Source organism: Hemitrygon akajei, chromosome 5, assembly GCF_048418815.1.
Source record: "Hemitrygon akajei chromosome 5, sHemAka1.3, whole genome shotgun sequence".
In the NCBI taxonomy this organism is placed as follows: domain Eukaryota; kingdom Metazoa; phylum Chordata; class Chondrichthyes; order Myliobatiformes; family Dasyatidae; genus Hemitrygon; species Hemitrygon akajei.
In genome coordinates, this window is record NC_133128.1 from 154,129,885 (window position 1) to 154,154,516 (window position 24,632).

The window sequence follows — 24,632 nt, forward strand, 5'->3', positions numbered from 1 at the left end:
GATAAATAGGTGATGGTGCTCGTCACAGGTGAGGTGATAAGAAATAAAAGATGAGTTAGAGAAAATGTATGGCAGAAGAAACATAGTGAATGAGACAAAGAGCAGATGACATATTGGGAATGTGGAAAAATAATAGAGTAGACCCAGGTCAATTTCCTAGCCATGTAGAGACAGACATTCCCCATCAGACTCAATTAAGCACAACACCACTCCTCCCTGTCATCTACTGCAGCCTGCCCGGTTAGTCACTCCTCCTCATTCTATCCCTAATCTAGTTTCCTCAGTAGTTCACACACTTTGCCCTCCCATTCTGGGAGTTCACCATTTACACCATTAGCTAGTTTGGCTAATCAAAACAATCCTTTCAGTTAACTCATAAAAATAAGGATTCTAGACACAATCATTCCAGTCAGTTTGATTTATTTTCACTAGCACTGTTACATTGGTTTGTAGACAGCATAATGGCCTCAAAAGCCCCGAGGGACAATCTGGGGCGTCTTAAAATAATGCCTGAGTTAGTGGGAGCAGGCACACCACACCCTACACAAGCAGATTTAAACCCTCAGTTTGGCTTTGCTGAGAGGTGTGGAGGCTGGATTTGACAGTTGATGAATAGTTATATTGGAAAGTTACCGACAAAGTGTGTCATGGAGAAATCCTCTGTACATTTGTAAATTTTTGTATATGTTTGTTTTTGTTTGTCTATTTGTAAATACTTCTTCTCTTCACAATTTTCGGGCAGCTTTTGCTTTTTATTCCCCCCACCCGGCACCAAATAAAACCCCTGGCACTAACATGCTGTTGCAGCTTACCATCTGTTTTTTTCAACTGGTGACCCCCGTCGGGCACGCTTACCCACACCCGATAGCGGGGTGTGACACAGCCATTCCTCATTACCAGCACCTGCACACTGGGAAACTAATGTCACAAAATCACACAACACAAAGCAGACTCTTAGGCCCCAAAGTCTACACCAACCAGCACACCCATTTACATTCATCAATTTTTATTTTCCTCTTGTTACCATCAACTTCCCCCGATTCTGCCACTCTCCTACACACTGGGGTCAATTTACGGCAGCCAATTGACCTACTAACTTAGTGGGGGTGATAGTTAGGACATAAAGAAGTAAAAATCAATGTTAAGGCCATAAGACTGTAAGTGACTATGAGAAAGTGCGGACCAGTTCTTAAACTTGTTTGAGCATCGTTAGAACAGTCATGGAAGCCAAGTACAAAGAGGCTGAGTTGGTGAGTTGGAGCACCAGGAGGAAATCCACACGGTCATGGGGAGAAGGTACATGCTGTAGTGGGCTGAGTCCACAACCCTCTCCAGTTCACCTTCCTGCTCATTCATGTTGGTGTACCAGACCATGATGCAACCAGACAGGATGCTTTCACCTCTTCATTGACGTGCTGTATCTCCTTAACCTTCTAAGAAAGCAGAGAAGGAGAAGCTTGCACGCCTTCCTCATGATTGATGTGCTGGGACAGAGCAGGTATGTTAACTCACAGGAATTTAAAGCTGTTGATTCTCTCCACAAAGGATCACCCACAGAGCACATGTTTGCTCTCCTTCCCCCTTGTAAAGTCAGTTTTATAGTTAGGTTGCCAGGATTTTCCGTAGGGTCCTTTGTTCATTGAGCAGGAGAGTGTTGTAATGACACTACTTGATCAGGTGTCCTCATCGCCACCTGTGATTTGTAACAACAACGGTGTTGTCGACATTTTTGTGAAGACTGTATTGGTGGGATCAGTGCTTTCTATAAGCGGCCCGTGACTACTGTATATTTATAGGGGGAAATGTTTTTTTCTCCAATGGTTAATACTTTACGCTTGTGCACATTAAATTTCAAGTACTATTTCAAAGGCATAATCCTTTCTGAATGTCCTCTACGGGGGAAAACCCGCAACCAAATAATATAACCATACACGGACTAGAAAGACCAGGCGCCCAGTTGAAGAAATAAATTAATTTGCGTCATATATTTTTACAATTAAACGGGGGGGATTTCATGAACTGACGCGCACCCAGTCCCGACACGAGCGTTGAGCTGCTGTCCATCAACCTTCGCCCCGCCCATCACCGGAACAAAGTCATCGACTGACTTCCTTTCTCGATCTTTGGACAAAATGGCGAAGATCGCAAAAACACATGAAGGTAATGGCGACTGTTTCTTGCTGCCGAAGGGCGCTATGTCGTTCAGAGCAAAGTAAAGGCGTGAACGAGGTTCGCAGGAACCATCTCCTGCCGACTTCGGTAGCTTTGTGCGCCGTGAGAAGGGGGTGTCCGAACATCGGAGCGGAGGCTGAAACGAGTCGGGAAATGGCGTCGCGTTCATTGGCAGACGGGAGAGGCCCGTTTCCAGCCACTACTCCACCGTCTTGCCGCACGCCTCGATTTGTTACGTGGCGGAAATTAAATAAGAGAAAGAATACAGACTCCCCATTCCCTAAACACACACACATACAAGCATGAAATCGTGCATTTCGGGTGTTTGCTTGTTAAGTCTTCGTCCAAGTGGCGATACGCAGTTCCTTCGTGGCCTTGTCGATACTAAACCCATTAGGACACCTTCGCCATCAAAACCTCTCTACAGAGTTAATTTTGGGAAGGTGGTTGAAATTTCAACTTTATTCTGGCAAGAAGCCTTTTCAGATTGTTGCTGGGCTGCAGTTATTAATGGATAAACTTGGGTGCTATTTCTTTAAGTAAATATTTCTATTCAGACAAATCGGGCAGCCCATACTTCAGGTTTTCTGAAAAGTATCCCGTTACTATCACAGATATTCAATCTGCTATTGCCTTATATCTTAATGTGTATGTGCCTAGTGTGCTTTATTTCTGAATGTAATTCTGAATCCTGTTAATATTATTGATACAATGAGGAAAGCTTAGTAAATTTTAATTGTTTGCAAAGTAGGAAATGCACATTATTATGTCAAGAGTAGTGTTGATTTGTGAAATACAGTATGTAACCCTGTCAAATTGTTTATAAGTACTTATGTTAAAGGCTAAATAATTAATCATATATCCTTTTTGCATTCTGAGTTGGTATGACATATCAAATATTGATCTGTGAGGACTTAAATAGGATAATAGTATTCATTTTGAGGTGAAATGTTATGTTGAAGATGTGGTATTAAGAAGCATCCTTTTTATGTTGTATGTTAATGATTTTGATCAGAGTTGATGGCTTTGTGGCCAAGTTTGCGCATGATACAAAGATAGGTCAAAGGGCAGATAGTGTTGAGGAAGCAAGAAGGCTACAAAAGGACCTAAGAATGTTTAGGAGAATGGGCAGTGAAGTGACAGATGGATTCCAGTGTCAGGAAGTGTACCATCACACAGTTTGGTAGAAGGAATAAAACCATTAACTTTTCTAAATGGGGAGAAACTCAAAAATCTGAACTTGGGAGTCACCGTGCCGGATTCCTTAAAGGTTAACTTGAAGGTTGAGTCTGCGGTGAGGAAGACAACTGCAGTAGAAACATTAGAAAACCTACAGCACAATACAGGCCCTTCGGCCCATAATGCTGTACCGAACATGTACTTACTTCAGAAATTACCTGGGGTTACCCATAGCCCTCTATTATTCTAAGCCCTATGTACTATCCAGGAGTCTCTTGAGATTCCTGGATTTCGAGATGCTACCTAGAAATTCATTTTCTTGCAGATATTTACAATAAAATAAAGTACTGCAATAGAATTTATGTTTAACTATACATAAACAAAGACTACCAAGCAACCAATGTGGAAAAATTTGTAAATAATTTAAAAATAGTTCTGTTAAAGAGTTTTGAAAGTGAGTCTATAGGTTGTGAAGTCGGTTGAGTGTTGGAGTGAGTGAAGTTATCCTCTCTGGTTCGGGAGCCTGATGGTTGAGGGGTAATAACTGTTCCTGAACTGGGTGGTGTGGGTCCCGAGGCTCCTTTTCTGTCCCAGGGATGTTTCTATAGCTTTGAGATTTTATTTTATGGGATGACATTGCTGAACCCTCCTCATTTCACAGCGGGCTTGGGACTGACCATGTCAGAATTCATAAACACTAGGATCAGGAATAGTTGGTAGGCCCACCCCAACTGCCCTGCTATTCAGTTACTTCAAGGGTAGCCCTGTGCTTCATCCTGTCTTGTACAAAAAGAACAGGTTGCTCTTGAATCTGAGGGGGACCAATATCCTGGCGGGGAGGTTTGCTAATGCTATTGTTGGGGGGGGGTAGGTTAAACTAGATTTGCAGGGGGGTGGGAACCAAAGTGAAGAGGCAGAGGATGGGACGATTGGTACACAAGTAGAGACAGCTTGAATGTTAGAATTCATTTTGAGAGTACGAGAATATAAAAAGGATGTATTGCTGAGGCTTTGTAAGACACTGGAGAGGACTTGGGAGTATTGTGAGCAGTTTTGGGCCCCTTATCTAAGAAAAGATGTGCTGACATTGGAGAGGGTTCAAAGGAGGTTCACGAAAATGATTCTGGGATTGAAAGGCTTATCATATGATAAGTATCATATGATACTTGTTGGAATTTAGAAGAATGGGGTGGGGAGCATCCCACTGAAGCTTATCAAATGTTGAAAGGCCTAGATGAGTGAACATGGAGAGGATGTTTTCTATAGTGGGGGAGTCTTGGACCAGAGGCCACAATCTCAGAACAGAGGGACATCAATTTAGAACGGAGATGAGGTGGAATTTCTTTAGCCAGAGGGTGGTAAATCTGAAATTTGTTGCCACAGAAGGCTGTGGAGACCAGGTCATTGGGTGTATTTAAGGTGGAGACTGATAGATTCTTGATAAGTCAGGGTGTGAAAAGTTGAAAGGGAAAGCAGGAGAATGGGCTTGAGAGGGAAATGGATCAGCCATGATCAAATGGTGGTGTAGACTCAGTGGACTGAATGACCTCCTCCTGCTTCTATGTTTTATGGTCATTATTGTTTGAGTACATTAGTATGTATTTAATTGAAATCTAAATTTAGCGAACCACCCTCCCCCGTATGCAATTATACCACCATGCTCGAAATCTTGAATTCCATTTGGGAAAATGGAAATAGCAGTTTAAACTGGGGAATTACAAGATTTGCAGTTTACTAATGTGACTTGCAAGCAATATCACAATTATTAAAAATCTGTCTCTTTTTATTGCCATAATGAAGTCACCCAGTAAGAGATCCAAAATAATTTCCGTGTAATTGATTTTCATTCTGTTGCATCCAATTTTAGGACTTTTTACTCTTGCATTTAAATTAGGTGCACTTTTTCTTTAGTATTCATTTAGTCTATAAGGTAAGAAATTGCTGTATGTGCTCCATATCTGTACATGCAAAATGAGGGCTAAAAGCACAGTTGATTTGAGACAACCACGTTTTTTTCTCGAGGAAGCTATCAGTAAACTGCCACAATAGTCAAGATTCAGTGAATAGGTTTTTTTTCGAAGAGTGAAGAAAGCAAGTAGTAAAAGCAGTTCTATACTATTTTCCTACCTGTATTTTTAATTTTTTTTTCTCTCCATGTTGTCATAGTATTTTAGGTGCACTTTTTAATCAGACAAATTGAAATTGTTACTTGTCATTTCCATTGTAATAAATACTCTTCAATTAAATCATGATTATAATTTAAGTATTCTTTTATGTAATTGGAACAGGTAGCAAGGTTTACAAAGCAAACATTAACCAGTGTTTTACATCTGTTTGCAATTCTTGCATGGTTTGTGTGGACTCAATTTAATTTCTCCATGAAAAATATATTACATTATTGCATTTTTTATAGAATTTGATTTGTTCAAATTGTATCTACTTTTGAATATTGTTTTTCTACTTTCTAAAGATATTGAGGCACAGATCCGAGAAATCCAGAACAAGAAGGCAGCTCTTGTTATAGAAGGTGATGCAGATGGAGTTGGTCTTGATTCAACTGGATACTATGATCAGGAAATCTATGGCGGAAGTGACAGCAGATTTGCAGGGTATATGACATCAATTCCTGCAAATGAACAAGAAGAGGTAATAACTTGGCTTAATTGCTTAGTATGTTATAGCTATTTTATGATCAATCTTTGCTTTTACGTTATATTTAAATTTGATTTACTTCGTACTGTAAAACTGGAAAAGCAGATCGCAATCCTGTTACCCTGTAATGCTGACTTTTTTTGGGTCTAAATGTAGAAATGGTCCATAGAATAATATTTGATGGAATTTTATACTAAACCATTTGAGCCTTTGGTTCAAATGCTCTGCTGCATTATTTATCATTTAAGCGGTAACTGCATTCTGATTAGACTTAATGATTAGACTTAAAAGTACATAATGATAGGTATGTTCAGAGTCAAGATTGTTCATTTCCAGTACACAAGTGTAAAGGAGAGCAAAATATTTGTACTCCAGATCTGGTAAAGCACAAAGAAAAACACAGTAGGATAGCGAACACAATAATTTAAAAGGCACAATAAATATAAATGATAGTTTATGAACAGATTGTACATCCATAAAGTGACATTAGTCACAGGAGTGTCTGGTATGTAAGGTGACCAACAGAAAATCGGTTCTTTTTGGGGATGGGTGAGTAGGTGGAGGTGTTGATCAGCTATACTGCTTGGGGAAAGAAACTTTTTTGAGTCTGGTGGTTCTGGCATGGATGCTATGTGACCTCCTCCCTGATGGAGTGGACAAACAGTCTTAATATAAGGACATAAATGGCAGGAGTAGGCCATCTGGCCTATCGAGCCTGCTCTGCTATTCAATAAGATCATGACTGATCTGACCATGGACTCATCTTCACCTACCTTAACCCTTAAGCTTTGAATTCTAAATAATTATGAAAACTATGTTAAACTTCTTGAAAGTGCAATCAAAAATCAATCATTTTCTTTAAAATATTCAGTTTTCACTACATTTTTGACATTAATGCTATAAAATGTTGTCAAGTATCTTTATTCATTGACAGAATCCTGGATCAAAATACCTTGGATAGAATAGATAGTTTTTGAAAATCAGCTGTCTCTTGCATCTAATTTTGTAAAAGTTTCAACAGTTAAAGAATGATGCTAATTTTGTTCTAAGATATGGTTGATACCAGTTAATGAGGTCACATGGGGACCAATATATTTAGTCCCAGTTAGCTGAAGTTTCATGGAAATAGTTAAAAAGGTATAAAAAAAACCAAACCGAGTAACAAATGTACTTAAACAAAATGCAGAACGAATTAGAACACCAACAATAGTACGACAAAACTGTATATTAGTTCCTAATAGTTATTGACCGAAGAATTCATCCAATGTATGCATTGAATAAAATCAGCACAGACATCTGGTGCAGATAATGCACTGTCTTCATACAATGCTATTGATGATTATGTCCTCCAAATCTGCATTTTCATTGTAACATGCAAGATGATTGTCAATACCTTCAAATTTTTGTAGTTCCTAAGTTGTAAAAGTAGTGAAATTGTTTCATTTTCACTCCTGGCCATTCCTGGCATCTCCAAGTCTGAATGCTTGAAACTGCTATGAACAGTTCTGAATTGTCTTATTGCTTATTTCTCGTCAATCAGTAACAAAAATAATTGCTTTTTGAACACAAACTCATACAACTGACGCTATTTAAAAACGGTTCCCTCTAAGCATGGTGTAGCATCTAATGACTGCACAAGTGCACGCAACTGACACTAGTTAGAAACTTTGGCGTTAGCCTCCTCCTGCAATTAAGAAGCATAGTATTCCAAATAAATAAAGGAAGTTCCGGCAATTTTCTCAATTAGTTTTTGTTTTCAAGAGTTGTCCCAAATAAGCGGCTGTCGCAATTAACCATTAATGCACTGTATTTGGATTTTAAACACTATGTGTATTGTTTTGCTAGGATGATGATGACTATTCTTCTCCAAGTTTGCTTGGCCAGAAAAAGCCGGGATATCATGCACCAGTGGCGCTCCTTAATGATATACCACAGTCAAATGAGCAGGTAGAAATGCTTTCCTTTCAACTTCGTGTGTTTATTAAATAGTTGGAATCTGATTGAGAAATGAAGGATACTTTATCTTCCACTAGGTTTTCTAGTTGTTTAAATTTTGCTTAATTGGTAACTATTATCTCTGGAGACAGCTTTTATCTACTGATGTCTATTATAAACCCATGGGCTCTCACAGCTACCTGAACTATACCTCTTCCCACCCTGTTACTTGTAAAAATGCCATTCTCTCTCTCAATTTCTCTGTTCCTGCTGTGTCTGCTCTCAGGGTGAAGCTTTTCATTCCAGAACAAAAGAGATACCCTCCTCCTTCAAATAAAAGGGCTTCTGTTTGTCTACGATCAATGCTGCCCTCAACCACATCTTCCATTTCATGTACATCTGCTCTCACCCCATCCTACTGCCACCCTACCAGGGATAGGTTCCTATTACCCTCACCTACCAGCCTTTGCAGTTAGCACATAATTCTCCGTAATCTCTGCGGTCTTCAACAGGATCCCCCCAACAAGCCCATCTTCTTTCCCACCCTGCTTTCTGCAGGGATCTCTCCCTACATGACTCTCTTGTCCATTAATCTCTTCCCTCTTATCTCCCTTCTGGCACTTATCCTTGCAAGTGGAACAAGTACTACACATGCCCCTACACCACCTCCCTCACTGCCATTTGGGGCCCCAAACAGTCCTTCCAGGTGAGGTGATATTTCACCTGTGAGTCAGTTGGGGTTATATACTGTGTCCGGTGCACCCGGTGGGGCCTCCTGTAAATTGGTAAGACCTGACATAGACTGGGAGAACATACGCTTCACTGAGAACTTACGATCCTCTCGCCAGAACAGGCGGGATTTCCCAGTGACCACCCATTTTGATTCCACTTCCCATTTCCATTCCGATATGTCAATCCATGGCCTCTACTGTTGCAATGAGGCCACTCTCAGGTCAGAGGAGCAACACCTTATAAGACATGGCAGAATTAGGCCATTCAGCTCCACCCTTCCATCATGGCTGATTGTGGATCCCACTTAACCAAATACACTTGCTTTCTCGCTATATGTGATGCCCTGACCGATCAGGAAACTATCAACTTCTGCCTTAACTATACCCATGGACTTGACCTCCACCGTAGTCTGGCAGACCATTCCATAGATTCACTGCTCTCTGGTTCAAAAAATTCCTCCTTATCTCTTGTTTATAAGGTTGCCCCTTTGTTTTGAGGCTGTGCCCTCTAGTTATGGATACCCACACCATAGGGAACATTCTTTCCATTTCCACCCTATCTGGTCCTTTCAACATTTGGTAGGATTCAATGAGATCTCCTCCCCCCCCCCCCCCCCCCCCCACATTCTTCTAAATTCCTGTGAGGACAGGCCCGAAGCTGCCGAATGCTTGTTACATGTTAACCCCTTCATTCCCAAAACTATCCTTGTGAACCTCCTCTGGACACACTCCAATGACAACACATCCTTTTTGAGATATGGGGTGCAAAACTGTTGACGATACCCCAAATGCGGCCTGGCTAGTGTCTTATAAAGGCTCAGCATTATCTCCTTGCTTTTATATTCCATTCTCCTTGAAATTATATTCTGTCTGGGTAGCCTCCAACTTGATTTCTCGAACTTCTGAAAATGACCACTGCCCCACCATTCCCCTATCCCCTTTACTCTCTTCCCCTTATCTGTTTGCCTACCTGTTGCCTCCCTCTGGTGCTCCTCCCTCCTCCCCTTTTCTTTCTTCCATGGCCTTCTGCCCTCCCCTGTTTGATTTCACCATTCTCCAGCTCTGTGCCTTTCACCAGTCAACTTCCCAGCTCTTTGCTTCACCCCTCCCCCTCCCATTTCACCGATCACCTTTGTTTCTCTCTCCCCTCCCCACCCTTTAAATCTACTCTTTTTTTCCCCTCCAGTCCTTCTAGGCGGCCTGAGCCCGAAACCTTGACTACTTTTTTCCATAGATGCTGACTGGCCTGCAGAGTTCCTCCAGCATTTTGTGTGTTACTTGGATTTCCAGCATCTGCAGATTTTCTCTTGTCAATGTATACTATTTGTTATCATTCTGATGGATGGGCAATAAATATTAATCTTGCTGCAATGGCTTGGTCCAAAGAATAAGAAAGCATATCTTTTTATATAAAGTTATTGGATTACAATGAAATTGATTCATTGTTTTATGGATAAAATTACACAGGAAATTTAAGGTTATTTTTTCTATTCACAGCTTGTTTACTTTTTGTTTATTTCTTTTGTAGTATGATCCGTTTGCTGAACATAGGCCGCAACGAATTGCGGAAAGAGAGGATGAGTACAAAACACGTAGGAGACAGATGATTATTTCCCCTGAGCGACATGATCCATTTGCAGATGGTAATTTTTTCAGATTGTGCTGTTCTTCATTGAGGTTGTACCCTTGAACTTTATTTACTATGCTTATTTCACAGCTTGTGTTGATTTAAAATAGCAGGTAGCTTTAAATCTTGTTTATGGGAATTATAAATACATGTTGATATACAATAGAAGATTTACTTTTTCCTTTTGTAGATTGTGACAGGCTGTTGAAACAGTACAACTTGAGATGATAATTTTTTATGTACACTTAGGAAAGTATGTCAATTGTTGTGATATATTAGTGAGTTTTTTGTTTCAAGCAAGACCTGCTGGTTGAATTTTTGTTCTTGAATGAAATTATAGATCCAATGGGGATTATTAACAGTTAATTTTTTTCTGGGACGATGTTATTGTAATGTGAATGTCATAAAAGAACAGTACATTCAGCACTGGTCTTGTGTGGAAGGTTTTGCTACGTGTACAAAAATTAGATGAGGATTAAATAACAGGCCTTCCAAATGTTATCAGAGGTTTGCTGGCCCAACAAAGAAAGTCATCTCCCACAGATCATCGGGTGAGTCAAAATATTAAATGTTACAGTGATTATGTCAGTAGTTCATCTGTTGTACCAAAACATAAAAGGTTTTTGTTCATTCGATATAATGATGAACCTTGGAACATTTTTAAAATCAAATTTTCAATTTTTTTTGCCAAGAATTATCTAGCAATTCCCTCTGACTAGTTTCAAGTACAACAATAATTATAACAAGATTAATTTTTGAAAACTAAGTGTAACCTCATTGATTAAAAGTATTAATTCAGCATATTAAATGTGCAATAAATTTCTGCCAGTAGGCTGTGTAACTGAAGCATAAAAAGCACTTTTAATTTCATGTTTGAAAACTTATTAATGTCAGAAAAACCATAAAGTTTGCATTTTCACTATTATACAAATTAAATATTCATAAATTGGCTTCACGTTCACTAATTGCAAAGGCTTGTTAAGCGACTCATTAAATACTACACATCACACTAATACAGAGTGAAAGCAATAAGACATGTTTACTCCCCCTTAAATCCTCTTCAGTTATCAAAAGCAGGTTGGGTTTTTAAAAATAAATTATACATATTTTTAAAAAAATTACAATATATCTGAGGTTGCCAGATTAAAATATCTATTGCTTTTTAGTAATTTCTAATGGAAAAAATAAAAAATAACAGTGTATGTTTTGCCCAACCGTTTTAAAGCCTTGAAATGAATTTCCAATCTTTTCAAAGTCACAAGGGCCAGAATTTGGGCTTTGCTATTATTCCCATTTTTATTGCGCTAAAGAAAATGGTAAAGTGGACTGTTATTCCTTTATGGATCTCATTTAAAAATTCACTGTTATGAACATTACATCAGAGTGGCCTTAATTGTGGCACCCTTCAAATTTATTCCTCTTTAGAGCAGTATCCACTGTTTAAAGACAATGTGCAGCTACCAAAGTGAGCTGAAACTATGTTTGTGGAACAGTTCTGCAAGAATCTGGGTTTCCGTAAGAAGTTAGGGAAAGATGGTAAGTGGGAGAATAATTCTGGTTGTTCCAGCTCGCGTGAAGATGGATTCCTCCATGTTCATTTTTTAAAGTTGTAAATCTCTGGCTTGGAGCTTCTCTGAATTAATTTGGAATGGCCTTTAAGATATGAGTTTTAAAACAGCAAATTAGTTATTAGTGGTAGGGTTGATACTGGGAGGCATAGAGGGCCAAATTAAGATTTTTTTCAGATGAGTGAGCTTACATTTAGGAAGACAGAATGTTTTAATATATTTACAATGCTTTCAGTTTAGTTAGTGATACAGCTTTACTTAAGAGGTAACAGACCTACAGAATGTATGTGTTATCAGGGATAGAGTCTGACATTTTTGTAACTGTAATTGCTCTAAATATGTTTGCCGGAATTCCACGGGCCCATACTAACTGTCCTTAATTTCTTTCCTACAGCAGTACTGCTATGACAGTCCTGTCTGCATTCTTAAGGGTGCAGTGCTACAGATCGTGTGTAGGTTATGCTGAAAAACTAAACCAAAAGGAAGTCCAATGAAAGTGGCAGTGTGACACTGCCAATGTAGCATGTTTTTTAGACAAACCCAAACAGCATAATCCCAAATAAAAGTATTGAAGTAACGTTTTATGCTTAACTAGTTGCCTTTACAATTATTATTTTAATATAGTTAATATTAAGCAGGTAAAATTTGTTTTCTCCTAAAAAAAAGTTTATTAGAACACATATTGAGTGAGATTTTAAAAACTAACACAAGGTGTGATGTTTTGAATTTTAAAACCCTTTCCAAAGTGTTACTAATGGTAAAGAGATAATTTTCTAGGCTTCTGTTCTGCTGCTTGAAGTCAGAACTGCTGATGGACACACAGGCCCGCCAGTGTACGTATTCCGGAACATCAACAAAGGAAAACCAACAATAATGGACACATGATGTGTTTTGATGTCTTGCGTATGATTTGCTTATTACTGCAGTTAGGCATTTATTTTTAGACTGTTGTAATTATTGCTGTTTGTATTCAAGCAGGTTTAATTGACCATCAGGTTGCTTCTTTGTAAGTTGCTGTGATTTAAACAAATATGAAAATTTGAGAATTCAGCAAGCTTAAATTTAAAGAAAAAAAAGCTGAACAAAAATAATGTTTAAACTATAATTTGCAAAAATTATCATAGCTAGATAAATAATGTTGAACTTTTATATCAGCACTAATTGGTGTTTTTTTTTGTCTATTCTCACTATTTTTGTCCCTCAGGTGGAAAGACACCAGACCCTAAATTGCATGTCAGAACTTACATGGATGTTATGCGAGAACAACATTTAACAAAGGAAGAGGTAATTGCAGATTATTAATAATTTTTGTATTTCTGTTTGTTTAGTATATGAGCATATATTGCCCATTCTTGCCCTCAAGAAGAGGCACCTTGAATTGCTACAGACCTCTTGGGAAAAGGTGTTTGGGTGATTCATTTCAGGATTTACAGTGGTGCTAGAAAGTTTGTGAACCCTGTAGAATTTTCTCTATTTCTGCATAAATATGATCTAAAATGTGATCAGATCTTCATGCAAATCCTAAAACTAGATAAAGGGAACCCAATTAAATAAATAACACAAAAAATATTATACTTGTTTGTTTATTTATTTATTGAGGGAAAATGATCTAGTATTGCATGTTTGTTGGAAAAAGTATATGAATCTTTGCTTTCAGCAACTGGTGTGACCCTCCCCCCAATGCAACAATAACTTCAGCCAAACATTTCCGGTAACAGTTGATCAGTCCTGCACATCGGTTTGGAGGAATTTTAGGCCATTTTGCCATTTTAAAAAAACGCTTCAATTCTGGGATGTTGGTGGGCTTCCTTGCATGAATTGCTTATTTCAGATCCTTCCACAACATTTCTATAGGATTAAGGTCAGGACTTAGATTCTGCCATTCCAAAACACAAATTTTCTTTTTAAATCATTCTGTTGTTGATTTACTCTTGTCTTTCAGATCATTATCTTGTTGCATTAGCCAATTTCTATTAAGCTTCATTGATTGTGAGCTGTCCAGGCCCTGAGGCAGCAAAGCAGCCCCAAACCATGACACTCCTTCCACTGTGCTTCACAGTTGGAATGAGGTTTTGGTGCAGCAATGTTTTTTTTGGAGAATGGTATTCTTCCTCCACGAGCCATTCTTGTTCAGTGTTTTCCTTATAGTGGACACATGAACAGAGACCTTAGCAAGTTCCAGAGATTTCTGCAGGTCTTTTGCTGTTACCCTTGGGTTCTTTTTCACCTCCTTCAGCTTGCACATTGTGCTCTTGTGATCTTTGCAGGATCTCTCCTAGGGAGAGTAACAACAGTACTGAGTTTCCTCCATTTGTAGACAATTTTCTTACTGTGGACTAATGAACACTCAGGTCTTTAGAAATGCGTTTGTAGCCTTTTTCAGCTTGATGTATCTCTACAATTCTTCTAATATCCTCTGAAAGTTGTTTTGATCGAGGCATGGTGCACATAAATGGATCTTCCTTAAGAAGAGCAGGCTCTGACTTTTTTTTATTATATAGGACAGGGCACCTTTATAACCCACACCTCCAATCTCATCTCATTCATTGGAACAACTGACTCCAAATAGCTTTTATGGTACGTGTTACCCCAGAGAAACATACTTTTTCCATGTATTATTGGATCTTTTTTCTCAATAAATGTATAGGTATAATGTTTTTTGTTTATTTAATTGGGCTCTCTTTATCTTGTTTTAGGACAAGTGATCTGATCACATTTTAGGTCATTTATGCAGAAATAGAGAAAATTCTACAGGGTTCGGGTTCACAAGCTTTCTAGCACCACTGTATACCTAATAACTATAAAGGATTTGTTTCAGGTTGTCTTGTTACTTGGAGAAAACTGCAGCTGGTAGTGTTTCTACTGTATGTACCTGATTATCATATGCTTCTTGCTAGAGTTCTTGAAATAAATGCTTAAGATGGGTGAATTGGTTTCCAGTCAAGCAAGACACTTCATTTTGGATCCTGTCAAGCTGCTTGAATGTTTGAATTTAATTCTGTCAGGCAAATGGTATCTGATCCTTTGATTTGCTCTTGCAACCACTGTATTTATGTGGTTGGTTTGTGAATTTCTGGTCAATGCTGATGCCTATTTCCCCACTCTTACAAATGCTCATCTGAAATATTAATAGCATGATTTCAGTGTTGATGTTTGATTAATTTGAACATATTTTGCCCCCAGAGAGAAATCAGACAACAGTTGGCTGAGAAAGCTAAAGCTGGGGATCTAAAAGCAGTCAATGGAACAGCCCAACAACCTGCCAAGCGCAAGCGCCGTTGGGATCAAACAGCAGATCAAACTCCAAGCGCTACTCCCAAGAAATTATCTAGCTGGGATCAAGCGGAGGTGAGAGGAAGGCTTTTTTTTTGTTTTCTTGAAATGCTTTCATTTCTTGGCCAAGTCAGTCCACACAAGGTTGCTCAGTTAATTGAAATTTCATCGATGAAGCATGGCAAGGTCTGCTAGTAAGTATTTGAATATTGATAATCTGGATCTTATTCCGTTACTCAGTTATTGAATCAAAACCATGAAACCCACCAGCTTTTTTCCAGGCTTAGTAACATGCTGTTTGGGGGAGGTCTGTATGAACCTGGCGTCTTCTGAGTTTCCATGTTTTAGTGACCCACTGCAATACAGCACTCATCGGGAGGTGACAGTTTGCTGAGATATAAATGTTAAAATCCAACCACTTGTTACTTCAGCCACTGTAAAAACCTAACAGCCCAAGTACTTGTTTTTTCCTGACCTAAATCAAAAACGTATTGCACCTGCTGACAGGGACACAGTCAAACATGACATTTATGCTGAGGAATGCACGCTAAGCCTGGGTCAAGCCCCTTATCCAAATCCTAATTAGTAAATATCAAAAATGTTTTACTTATTTCTGTCATAATGGTTCTCAAATTTGCTGTCTTTGCCTTTGCTATTGTCTCTGTATCTAGTTGCCAAGTTCTTCAGCTTTGGAATTGTCTCCTGTTTGTGCCTCAGCCACTCTCACTCTAACCAGCATCTTCAGGCTTCCGCCCAAACCTTTGTTATACTTTTCCTCAATTTCTGTTTGATAGACAACCAGCACTAGTCTGAAGTTCAGTGTATTATGGGAAGTTGCATTTTACATAAATTCGAAGATTTATTTGTAACCAATAATTTTCTTTATCAGATTATATTACCTTTCCTGCTTTCTTTGAATCCTTTTATCCTTCAGAAATCTGTAGGATAAGGCTGCTTTTGGTATAAAATTAAAATTTTCTGTCAAAATTCACTGAGTTGCTGAATAGTTAGTTGAGAATCTGGTCAGAATACTGAATTCTGAAATCATATAGGCATTTGTGTGGATTCTGTTTCTGCAAACATTATTGTACATTTTTCAGTGGCAATAAATCTGCATGAGCAAATGTAATTTTCTTTTGGCAGACTCCAGGGCACACACCAGGGCATACACCTGGACACACACCTGGGCATACTCCAGGTCACACACCTGGCAACACTCCTTCTCAGAGCCGATGGGATGAAACACCTGGTCGATCAAAGGGCAGTGAGACTCCTGGTGCAACCCCAAGCTCAAGAATGTGGGAGCCCACTCCCAGTCACACACCAGCAGGAGCTGCTACACCTGGACGAGACACACCCGGGCATGCTACACCAGGTCATGGAGGCGCAACTTCCAGTGTGCGCAAAAATAGATGGGATGAAACTCCAAAAACAGATAGAGGTGAGATGAAGACTTTCTGTACTACTGTGATTCTTGTTAAGTAATTAATGAGAATGTCTTGAATTTTTTTTGAATATTTCTGAACAGATTAATTTGTAATCTCAAAAATCTAATATAATGCAAGGGGTACCTAGCAAGATGATCTTGGTAATGGGAGTTTTATTTTCCCAGAATTTAGAGAATTAATATTGGATTCTTCAATGTCCATTTTTTAAAAAAATTTAGAAACACCTGGACATGGCAGTGGATGGGCTGAAACACCACGTACAGATCGTGGAGGTGACTCCATCGGTGAAACTCCAACCCCTGGTGCAAGCAAAAGAAAATCTCGTTGGGATGAAACACCAGCTAGTCAGATGGGAGGTAGTACTCCATTGCTTACTCCCAGTGGAATCACACCAAAAGGCACACCGGCAATGGCTATGGCAACACCAACACCAGGTAGGTGGTTTTGATTATAAAACAAAAACTGTTTCTGAATTTACATGTGGCAGTATAAAATGCTATATTTTGTCTGATCACATTTGACTGCAGTTTAGTAGCCAGTAGTAAACTCCCAGTACTTAACCAAATGGCTTATTTATGTATCAGCATACTTTGTGGTAGGGAAAGGAGTCAATGCTCTTGAAATTGGTGTGGTCCTCATCCTTGATAAAATGTCCACTTCCATTCCAATATTTGAAACATTAACTCTGGTCTTCAAAATTTTTTAAATCAATAGCATTATTTGGAACAGTTAATTCATCTATCAGAATTGCTGAATAATTGTTTAAAATTTATTGCAGCAAAAAACATGAGGCTTTGTGATCCTTTTCCTAATATTGATGTTAATTGCATTAATTTCTAATTTAATTAGAACAAGTTTATTGCAAATGTAAACCAATTGAGCTGCTGAAGATTTGCATTCTTGGAACGAATTAAAAATTGCACAGAGAAAATAAAATATTTCATTTTCTTAGGTCATTTGATGAGTATGACACCTGAACAACTGCAGGCTTGGCGCTGGGAACGTGAAATTGATGAAAGGAATCGTCCACTCACAGATGAGGAACTGGATGCAATGTTCCCTGAAGGCTATAAGGTAATGTCTCAGTTACTACATTTATTTTTTATTAATTGTACTCAACAGAAGATGGTGTTTTCTTGATATTTTACTGATTATGTATTATTGTTTAGAAAATAACCAAATTTTATTTGCTACTAACCAGTACTTTAGACTATCTGTTGTTTGCAGCTCAGCGTGTCTTAGACTTCTCTCAGCACACGTAGCTGTCCACTCTCGCTGAACACACTATTCAGCACAGCAGTGGAGCACAGGAGGTACTGAAGAGCAGGTTGAGCTTCACTTCAGCTTTATACCAAAGAAGTCTGTTGAAGGAATAGAAGTCCAGTGAATTCTTACCTTACTTAACTTGATGATAATTATTTGTTAGTGTTTTAATGTATTCAATTATGTATTTTTTAAATCTATATGAAGCTTTCTGACTGTCAATTTTGTTTTAAAGTAGTGAAAAACCTCTTGCAAGTCAATAAGATGTTAGTATTCGGGGCATTCTTGGGAAACACTGGTAGAGGTTTGTTGTCAATCAGCCTTCTCTTCAGCTTGGGGCTCAAGTAGCTCAACGAGATTTTCCATGGGTGGGGTAAGAGCTGCCTAAGGGACCTTTCTTGAGGACTTAAAGGTAGATAACCTCATTGTGAAATACAAGCTCCATTTTTTGTATGCTTCAGTGAATGAGTTGGTGATATGCAGTTTGGCTTTTGGAAATGTGTCGATGTTATCCTGTATGCACTGTCTCTTGAATCTCCTGACAGTAAGTCAAACCTACTGCCTGGAGACCTATGGGTCTCTGTAGTTTATTTGCAGAGATTCACATCATATGGATCTTTGAGTCAAGAGATACTGTGGGCAGTTGATAATCTTGAGTTTCATTGGGTAGGTTAAGAGTTCATAATGATGAAGTTTTACAGTCATGAATATAGATACAGAAAAACTCAACACAAATTTGAATCTGCTGAATTGCTGAACAGATCAGGGAGCATCTGTGGAGAGAGAGCATTAACATTTCAAGTTCATCATCATCTAGATTTCTAATGAAAAACCATCAGCCTGGTAGGCCAACTATTTTCCTCTCAGTAGATGTTGCCGAACCTGAGTGTTTACAGGCCATGGATAGACAGTCCCATTCCCATTCTGATATGTCTGTCCATGGCATCCTATAATGTCAAGATGAAGCCACACTCAGGTTGGAGGAACAACACCTTATATACTGGCTGGGTAGCCTCCAACCTGATGGCATGAACATTGACTTCTCTAACTTCCGTTAATGCCCCTCCTCCCCTTCTTACCCCATCCCTGATATATTTTGTTTCTCTCTCCCCCCCCCCCCCCCTTTTTTTTCCCTGTTTTTCTGCCCATCACTCTGCCTGTTCTCCATCTCCCTCTGGTGCTCTCCTCCCCCTTTCTTTCTCCTTAGGCCTCCCGTCCCATGATCCTTTCCCTTCTGCAGCTCTGTATCCCTTTTGCCAATCACCCTTCCAGCTCTTGGCTTCACCCCACCCCCTCCGGTCTTCTCTTATTATTTTGGATTTCCCCCTCCCTCTCCTACTTTCAAATTTCTTACTAACTTTCCATTCAGTTAGTCCTGATGAAAGGTCTTAGCCCGAGATGTTGACAGTGCTTCTCCCTATAGATGCTGCCTAGCCTGCTGCGTTCCACCAGCATTTTGTATGTGTTGCTTGAATTTCCATCATCTGCAGATTTCCTCGTATATGTCTTGTTTTGTCTGAATTGTTGGTATCATATATTGATTAATAGCTTGTTTTTAAATGCTTTCAGGTCCTTCCACCTCCAGCTGGTTATGTTCCAATTCGAACGCCTGCTCGTAAGCTGACTGCAACGCCAACACCGCTTGGAGGTCTAACTGGTTTCCACATGCAATCTGAGGAACGTTCAGCAAAGAATATGAATGATCAACCCTCTGGTAATCTTCCATTCCTCAAGCCTGATGACATCCAATACTTTGACAAATTGTTGGTAAGTATAATAGGGAAGTGCATGGCAATGTACTTTGGCAGAAGGAACAAAGGCGTGGTTTGTTTTGTAAATGGAGAAAACTCAAAATCTGAGGTGCAGAGGGACTTGGGAGTCCTCGTGCAGGATTTCCTAAAGGTTCATTTCCGGGTGGAGTCAGCAGTAAGGAAAGCAAATGGAATGTCAGCATTAATTTCGAGAGGACTAGAATGCAAAAGCAAGGCATTAGTCAGACTGCACTTGGGAGTATTGTCAACAGTTTTGGGCTCCTTATTTAGGAAATGATGTGCTGGCATTGGAGAGTCCAGAGGAGGTTCATGAGAATGATCCCAGGAATGAAAGGGTTAACATTTGAGAACTTGATGGCCCTGGGCCTGTACTGACTGGAGTTCAGAAGAATAGGTGGCGGGTGATCTAATTGAAATCTATTGAATACAGTCGGCCCTTCTTATCCACGGGGGATTGGTTCCAGGACCCCCTGCGGATACCAAAAAATGCGGATGCTCAAGTCCCTTATTTAATCTATCTCAGTGCAGTGGTCTTTAGGACCCAGCGGAACCCCGGACTTTATTTAACTTGTTCAGTGCGGTGGACATTAGGACCTGGCGGCGTTGCTCTGAATCTGCAGTGTTTCTGTTCATGAAAATAATCACGATTGAAAATAAGGTGGAATTAATAAAGCGATCGGAAAGAGGTGAAACGCCATGGGTCATTGGAAAAGCGTTAGGCTACAGTTGGTCAGTGATCGGAACAATTTTAATGGAGCATGTGAAAGGTCCTGCCCCGATGAAAGCTACAGTTATTATTAAGCAATGCAGTGGTTTAATTATTGAAATACATACGTTAAGTGTATTATATGCATAGAAAGGTAAAATATATACTAAGAAAAACGCTTGACTAACGGTGATGCTAAATAATAACGGATGTACCTGTTCCGACTTCAAATCTGAGTTAAAGACGGACTGAGGACCCGTTCAGAACCCGGGGGCTTCCTGTACTTTTAAGTCATTTCTAGATTTCTTATAATACCTAATAAAATAGTTCTTATACTATATTGTTTAGGGAATAATGACAAGAAAAAATAGTCTGTACATGCTCAAATGACGAGTGCTGGGGAGAGAACTTTCGGGTTTTCCTGATCTGCAATTGGTCTGCGGATAAGGATGGCTGACTGTATTCAGAAACCTAGGGAGAGTGGATGTGGAGAGGATGTTTCCTATCGTGGGGGAGTGTAGGACCAGAGGGATGGCCTCAGAATTGTGGGACATCCATTTGGAACAGATGAGGAAGAAGTTCTTGAGCCAGAGTGTAGTGAATCTCTGGAATTTGCCAAGTACGATGTTGTGGGAATAACAGAGACATGACTTCAAGCGGACAGGTCCTGGGAAATGAATATTCAAGGATATGTGTCTTATCAAAAGGACAGACTGACGGGCAGAGGGGGTGGGGTGGCTCTGTTGGTGAGGAATGATATTCAGTCCCTTGCGAGGGGGGGACATAGAATCAGGGGATGTAGAGTCAGTATGGATAGAACTGAGAAATTCTAAGGGTAGAAAGACCCTAATGGGAGTTATCTACAGGCCCCCAAACAGTAGTCTGGATGTAGGGTGTAAGTTGAATGAAGAGTTAAAATTGGCATGTCGCAAAAGTAATGATACAGTTGTCATGGGGGATTTCAACATGTAGGTAGACTGGGAGAATCAGAATGGTACTGGACCCCAAGAAAGGGAGTTTGTGGAGTGCCTCCGAGATGGATTCTTAGAACAGCTCGTACTGGAGCCTACCAGGGAGAAGACAATTCTAGATTTAGTGTTGTGCAATGAACTGGATTTGATCAGTGACCTCGAGGTAAAGGAGCCAATAGGAGGTGGTGACCATAATATGATATGTTTTAACCTACAATTTGAGAAGGAGAAGGAAAAATCGGATGTGTCAGTATTACAGTTGAACAAAAGGAACTATGGTGCTATGAGGGAGGAGCTGGCCAAAGTTCAATGGAACAATACCCTAGCAGGGAAGACAGTGGAACAACAATGGCAGGTATTTCTGGAAATAATGCAGAAGGTGCAGGATCGGTTCATTCCAAAGAGGAAGAAAGATCCTAAGGGGAGTAAGGGGCGGCCGAGGCTGACGAGGGAAGTAAAGGACAGTATAAAAGTAAAAGAGAAGAAGTATAACATAGCAAAGATGAGCGGGAAGCCGAAGGACTGGGAAGCTTTTAAAGAGCAACAGAAGATAACAAAAAAGGCAATATGCAGAGAAAAAATGAGGTACGAAGGTAAACTAGCCAAGAATATTAAGGAGGATAGTAAAAGCTCTAGGTGTGTGAAAAGCAAAAAAATAGTTAAGACCAAAATTGGGCCATTGAAGATAGAAATGGGTGAATTTATTATGGGGAACAAAGAAATGGCAGATGAGTTGAACAGGTACATTGGATCTGTCTTTACTAGGGAAGACACAAACAATCTCCCAGATGTAATAGTGGCCAAAGGAACTAGGGTAAAGGATGAACTGAAGGAAATTTATATTAGGCAAGAAACGGTGTTGGATAGACTGTTGAGTCTGAAGGCTGATAAGTCCCCGGGACCTGATGGTCTGCATCCCAGGGTACTTAAGGAGGTGGCTCTAGAAATCATGGACACATTGGTAATCATTTTCCAATGTTCTATAGATTCAGGAACAGTTCCTGCTGATTGGAGGGTGGCTAATGTTGTCCCACTTTTCAAGAAAGGAGGGAGAGAGAAAACAGGGAATTATAGACCGGTTAGCCTGACGTCAGTAGTGGAAAAGATGCTGGAGTCAATTATAAAAGAGGAAATTACGACACATTTGGATAGTAGTAGAAGGATCAGTCCGAGTCAGCATGGATTTACGAAGGGAAAATCATGCTTGACTAATCTTCTGGAGTTTTTTGAGGATGTAACTATGAAAATGGACAAGGGACAGCCAGTGGATGTAGTGTACCTGGACTTTCAGAAAGCTTTTGATAAAGTCCCACATAGGAGATTAGTGGGCAAAATTAGGGCAAGTGGTATTGGGGGCAGAGTACTGACATGGATTGAAAATTGGTTGGCTGATAAGAAACAAAGAGTAGTGATTAACGGGTCCCTTTCGGAATGGCAGGCTGTGACCAGTGGGGTACCGCAAGGTTCGGTGCTGGGACCGCAGCTATTTACAATATACATTAATGATTTAGATGAAGGGATTAAAAGTAACATTAGCAGATTTGCTGATGACACAAAGCTGGGTGGCAGTGTGAACTGTCAGGAGGATGTTATGAGACTGCAGGGTGACTTGGACAGGCTAGGTGAGTGGGCAAATGTATGGCAGATGCAGTTTAATGTGGATAAATGTGAGGTTATCCACTTTGGTGGCAAGAACAGGAAGGCAGATTACTATCTAAATGGAGTCAAATAGGAAAAGGGGAAGTACAACAAGATCTAGGTGTTCTTGTACATCAGTCAATGAAAGCAAGCATGCAGGTATAGCAGGCAGTGAAGAAAGCTAATGGCATGCTGGCCTTTATAACAAGAGGAATTGAGTATAGAAGTAAAGAGGTTCTTCTGCAGCTGTACAGGGCCCTGGTGCGACCCCACCTGGAGTGTTATGTGCAGTTTTGGTCTCCAAATTTGAGGACGGACATTCTTGCTATTGAGGGAGTGCAGCGTAGGTTCACAAGGTTAATTCCCGGAATGGCGGGACTGTTATATGTTGAAAGATTGGAGCAACTGGGCTTGTATACACTGGAATTTAGAAGGATGAGAGGGGATCTGATTGAAACATATAAGATTATTAAGGGATTGGACACACTGGAGGCAGGAAGCATGTTCCTGCTGATGGGAGAGTCCAGAACTAGAGGCCACAGTTTAGGAATAAGGGGTAGGCCACTTAGAACAGAGATGCGGAAAAACTTTTTCAACCAGAGAGTGGTGGATATGTGGAATGCTCTGCTCCAGAAGGCAGTGTCTGGATGCTTTCAAGAGAGAGTTAGATAGAGCTCTTATAGATAGCGGAGTCAAGGGATATGGGGAGAGGGCAGGAACGGGATACTGATTGTGTATGATCAGCCATGATCACAGTGAATGGCGGTGCTGACTAGAAGGGCCGAATGGCCTACTCCTGCACCTACTCTCTATTGTCTATTGAATTCTTTGCCATGGACAGCTGTGCAGGTCAAGTTATTGGGTATACTTAAGGCGGAGGTTGATAGGTTCTTAATTACTCAGTGTGTCTTTGGTTATAGGGAGAAAGCAGAAAAATTGGGTTGAGAGGGATGAGAAACTAGCCACGATTGAATAGAGGAACAGACTCGGGCCAAATGGCTTAATTCTGCTTCTGGGTCTTATGATCTTATAATTGAGTATGTTGTAATACACATGGAAGTATAAGTAGTGTTGAGTAAAAATTCTATCCAATAATATAAGAACAGTGTGCACTTTCTATTTTGGAAGTGAAGTAATTCCTTCCTGTATACAGGTGTCCTGGACTTCCTGTCAGATCAGCGGCAGGTGTTAAGAGTGAGCTCCCTCATCTCTGCCACTCTATGTTGATACCCCTCAGGGCTGTGACTTAAGCTCCCTCCTTTACTCTCTGTATACCCATAATTGTGCCCCCACACACAGCTCAAGTTTGCAATACTACACTGATTGGCCTAATCTCAAATAATGAGGTAGCCTACAGAGAAGAAGTCATCACTCTGATGCAGTGGTGTCAAGAAAACAACCTGTCTCTCAATGTCACAAAAACAAAGGAGTTGGTTGTGGACTACAAAGAGGAATGGAGACAGGCTAACCCCTATTGACATCAATGGATCTGGGGTTGAGAGGGCGAACAACTTTAGGTTCCTTGACGTACACATCACCGAGGATTGCATGTGGTCTACATACCAGCTGTGTGGTGAAAAAGACACAACAGTGTCTCTTTTACCTCAGAAGGTTGAAGTTTTGTATGGGACTCCAAATCCTAAGAGCTTTCTACAGTAGCACAATTAAGAGCACCCCTGAATAGCTGCATCACGCCT

The 24,632-nt window shown here is 40.0% G+C and overlaps 1 protein-coding gene across 4 annotated transcripts in view; it reads left to right on the forward strand.

Moving 5' to 3' along the window:
* The first annotated feature begins 2,048 nt into the window (after positions 1-2,048).
* The window catches only part of sf3b1 (splicing factor 3b, subunit 1), a 38,986-nt gene continuing 16,402 nt past the window's right edge, over positions 2,049-24,632 (forward strand). Inside the window, exons 1-10 of one of the 4 annotated variants that reach the window (XM_073046932.1) lie at positions 2,049-2,160; positions 5,822-5,997; positions 7,849-7,950; positions 10,198-10,312; positions 13,069-13,148; positions 15,048-15,212; positions 16,281-16,578; positions 16,804-17,019; positions 17,538-17,659; positions 19,418-19,615. In XM_073046932.1, the coding sequence (XP_072903033.1) occupies positions 2,133-2,160; positions 5,822-5,997; positions 7,849-7,950; positions 10,198-10,312; positions 13,069-13,148; positions 15,048-15,212; positions 16,281-16,578; positions 16,804-17,019; positions 17,538-17,659; positions 19,418-19,615 (1,500 nt within the window). In that variant the 5' untranslated portion in view covers positions 2,049-2,132. Of the gene's footprint in view, positions 2,161-5,821; positions 5,998-7,848; positions 7,951-10,197; positions 10,313-10,363; positions 13,149-15,047; positions 15,213-16,280; positions 16,579-16,803; positions 17,020-17,537; positions 17,660-19,417; positions 19,616-24,632 lie in introns of those variants that run through there. The other 3 variants (XR_012099054.1, XM_073046933.1, XM_073046934.1) reach the window with 3 other exon arrangements.